General features: G+C 33.1%; 1 protein-coding gene across 1 annotated transcript; it reads right to left on the bottom strand.

Moving 5' to 3' along the window:
* Window positions 1-263: 263 nt before the first annotated feature.
* LOC141664663 (F-box/FBD/LRR-repeat protein At1g13570-like) lies at window positions 264-3,947 on the bottom strand. The gene is made up of 4 exons (XM_074470616.1): window positions 3,813-3,947; window positions 2,700-3,558; window positions 2,411-2,575; window positions 264-551 (listed from the first exon to the last, which is right to left on the bottom strand). Exons 2-4 carry the CDS (start codon window positions 3,552-3,554, stop codon window positions 264-266), a joined length of 1,308 nt encoding a protein of 435 aa, XP_074326717.1. The 5' UTR covers window positions 3,555-3,558; window positions 3,813-3,947.
* Between the last annotated feature and the right edge of the window lie 435 nt (window positions 3,948-4,382).

The following is a 4,382-nucleotide window of genomic DNA, read 5'->3' as shown; positions in this document are numbered from 1 at the left end:
TAAAGAACCAATCAAACATAATGAAAGCAAAAAACCACAAACATATCTTTCACGTCTTAAATTTACAAGATACGGTAAACTTTTTCAACTTGTGGAGTTCGTTTCAAACCAATTGAATTTATAACGGGAAAAAAAGATTCAATATGCCCAAGCTAGAACTACAACTCTTCTCCACCACTTACAGTCCAAAACATTTTGAAGTTTACATGCTTCAACATTTCCTTCCCAGCACATGTCTGCCCTGCCACTAGCTAGGCCCGCTACTACATCCACCGGATCTGTGCAGATTTGGATGCTCTAGGGATCTGCGACACCTCTCTTGAAATCCTCAACTCTTCTGTAGAATTATCAATTCCGATGTCTTCCATTTTAAGATTAATCTGTTTAAGTGAAGGGGACAAAGCAAGCAAAAGTTTTATGAACTGAAACTCGGCGAGGGAACCAACCAAGTAAAATATCAATATAGTTTCGAGTTTGTCTAGAATCATGTAGTCTGATAACACCATGAGGTCCGATAAGTCCACACCATCACTGCTCTGTACTTCATGATCCTATATAAAAAGTTCTTTTCTGTTAAAAGTTGTATGAAATATTAATGTAAATGTTATCCAGTTACTTCTTAATAATATTTATGCATTCAAGAGTAATGTTACGAAGAGAAACATTGCTGATACATATGTATCTCATAAGTTGTAACTTGTCCACCTCAAGTTAGATAGAGTAGTGAATAATCAAAACCAATATCTAAAACTGACAAGTTGTCCTGGCTAGCCAACAAATAGACTGATAATATCATTGGACTAAACACAACTTTGTAATAGACAACCTGAGAAACTTCCGGATATAATGTAATTCTTAGCCAGATATACTAAACACGAGTTATGACATTAAGAGAAAACAAAAGACATAATTCAAGAGTGAAAACAAAACTTTCGAGATAAAGTGGGTAAAAAAGTAGTTAAATGTGATTATCAGCTATAAAGAGCAAGGTGTAAGTATTCTTTATTGCAGTAAAAAAGATAAAATATCTAAACAGGGAAAGTGGTTCTGTATCTATGAGAAAGGGAACTTTCACATTTGTAGTAGGAGTGAGCACAAAATCAAGAGGAACAATATAGATTTCTAAAATTGAGATGCCTAGTAATGCTTTTTAAATTCTTTTTAATTTCATAACCAACCCATTTCTCTCATTTCTCTCATTAATAGCAGTGTTCTAAAAAGCAAATTCAACAGCCGCCTAAACGGATGCTGATACAAAATCGGACCAAAAAATATTTTCATTTTGTAAAGCCACTTATATAGAGGAATACAGGGAGGGCCATCATTAGGCGCGTGATTAAGCGGCCTATTGAGCGGATCAAATGGTCATTGAGTGTATTAAGTGGTCAAAGATGTCGACTTGCTAATTATTTAACTTTAACATATTAATAGTTATTATGATATAACTATATTAAAAAAAAGTTGAAAATATGTAAGAACATTTTATGTTTACATTTTTATTATTCAAGTATAATATAATTTTAAGCTTACATATATTAACATTTTAATCAAATTTTAAATATTAGTGCTTCCACTTAACCTCTAGAAGGTCCTCCCGACTCTTAGGACCTCTTATCGCTTGACGAAAAAATTCACAAGAAGTTGTAATGTTAACTGATCAACAAGCACTACATGTCAACTCAAAACTCTGAATATCAATGGAAGTGTGTTTTTCTCTTCAGTGCAATGGTGAACCTGTCTTCATCCCTATCTCTTTCCTTTTAGAGGGGAATCCTTCCCAGTAAGGTCAATAACAAGAACTTTGATTGCATAAACACACATTTGCCTAGAAATTTCTGCAAATTTAAGCCTTGCAGAGAGGGGCTTTTACGGTGTTTCTTTCTTTAACCTACTTTAGGCCCGTTGGGCTATCTCTGCATTTTAATCATATTAGTCCTAGTCCGAATACAGTTAGGTTACGGGTCTAACACGGTTTTCTAATAAAAGAAGTTTTAGGTTTATGCACAAAATAAAATATACCTATCGCTATAGTTTTGAAGCATTTATTATAGAATAGAACTCATTCCTTTCTTGTACAAGTTCAATTGTAAACAGGAGAGATAAAGACATCTAGGGTATGTTTTGTGAATTACACTTCCGTTACAAGTTGAAAGGCAAAGTGAACCAAAAATGTCCAAGGCCACATTCATATGCAGCAAAACATGTATATTTAATAATCTAATGCTACTGTTTGATATGGCAAGTTATCACTTGATTAAAACATTATTTCATTTTACTTGAAGAGGAGATAAATAATCCAATTTCTCTTGGGATTATATGAGTACGACATTCCCAGCAGAATCCTTAAAAATTAATCAAAACAAATAAGGTAAAACTTTAATATCATAAGGTTGGGTGAAAAAGTTCTCACCAGATCAATGTTAAGAACTTGCAGATTAGGTGAACTTCTGATCAAACAAAGAACTGGTTGAATCTGAACCAAATCATGTAATTTAATATTGTGAAGCTTCAGAAATCTCAAGTTCTCCGTAGCTCTTGTAAGCCTCTTCAAAATAGCTGCACCCGGTTCCAAAATCTATTTACAAAAACACAAGTACATCGAAGAATGAATTAAATTGTGAGACATGACGTTGGATCAGCTAATTATATTAGTTAATAACAACTTCATTTGATCTAACTTTTAGAATGTTAAAAATTACCTTGAGGTAGAAGCCATCAAGGTAAAGAGAACGGATTCTAGGCATATTGCAGACTAGCTTGTCTAAACTAATCACTTCTTTACCAGAACTTGGCATTTCAAAATGCATCCAGAGGCTAAGAGTTAGCAACTTTTGGGTGTATTCAAACCATTTCCAATCAATTTCTTCACAGTTCCCGATACTCAACTTGATGAGATTGTTTTCACATCTAAATTGGCTTCCCAAATGTTCAATCCCAATGCAAAAATACATATTCAATTCCTCGAGTCTAGTGCCGAACAACATATCAGCATTAATTAACACATGCTCAAGTTCTACCATAACCAGGTTACAAAGTCCTCCAAATCCAAGGGGTGGATTTAGTATGCAGCTCACAAGGGTCAAACGAGTTAACTGTGAACAGGAAAACAAATGAGAGGGAACAGTGCAGGCATGTAGTGATTCATTACGAAGCTTCAGTTCCCTAACACCATTGTTTGATATGTTTTTAATCCATAAAACCATATCTGTACTTTGATGAAAAGGCAGATCTCTAGGAATGAAAAGAACGAAATTCAAAATGGGGCCATTGTGAGCTAATAATATATTACTAATTGTTCTCGAAACTTTGTTAATTTTAGTTTGTTCATCTAAGTGAAAAAACTTCTGCGAAACCAATTGCGAGATAAAATTTTGATCCAAATATAGTTTTGGGTGCATTCCCCATATATTCCTCCACGTTTTCGAGAGAACAGTTGTCCTTACTGCATCATGAGTCGACAAGCGTTGTAGGAAGAGGTGTATTATGTTTTCGGGCAAGTTGCTGATTCTATCTACTGCTTGGAGTCCTCGCCCGTTTCTAGCATCATTGGCCATGAGCCTGAATACAAAAATGGGCAAAAATTCGAACAATATTCATTTACAATATCTATAAGCACATGAAAAATCGCTACATATATTTAAAATTAATAGTTGTAGATACAATCATTTCGAGACTCAGGAATACAAACAATTCAACCAAGGGAATATCACATTTATAACAAAAGAATTGAGGACAAATTGATTTCCCACAAATGAATGAATCAATTTACAGGTTTATAAAAAAATATATATAATCATGTACGTGTTTGATACCTGAGTTTCGGTGATAGACTTGTAGCAGTAGCCGTGATTTAGGACTTCAGTAAAAAATGGCACAGACGTCGCAGAAGTGAGTGTCTTGATTAAATGTTCCGAGCTCCCACGCCTGAAAGATTATATAATTAGCTCAGTCCAATGGAGGAAAACTAAAATTTTAAGTTCTAAATTTTCAGGGGTGTATTTGGTTAATATTTTGAAAAATTGGTAATAATTCATGGGTTTTAGGAGATTTTGTTAGCAGATTTTGACGGAGTTGATAAATTTCTTGTAGAATGTTAATAATTTTGTGAATATTTTTGAAATTATTCAAAATCTTTATTTTTTTTAATAACTCTGAAAACATAAAATACAGTAGCAAATCCATCAAAATTTACAATTTTATAAAATACAAAACAATTCATGAAATTTTGAATACCACCAGATTTTAATGAATTTTTTAAAATCCAAATTGAATACCCCTATATTTTAATGGACTTTCTAAAATCTAAATTGTATACCCCATATTTTAAAAGATTTTTTTCAATCCCTATTGAATATCATCAGTTTTTAAAAGATTTTTTAAAA

The sequence above is a fragment of the Apium graveolens genome, chromosome 6 (genome assembly GCF_009905375.1).
Source record: "Apium graveolens cultivar Ventura chromosome 6, ASM990537v1, whole genome shotgun sequence".
NCBI lineage: Eukaryota > Viridiplantae > Streptophyta > Magnoliopsida > Apiales > Apiaceae > Apium > Apium graveolens.
The sequence above is the reverse complement of the archived record's forward strand: the minus strand, read 5'-3'. Positions and strand labels throughout refer to the sequence as shown.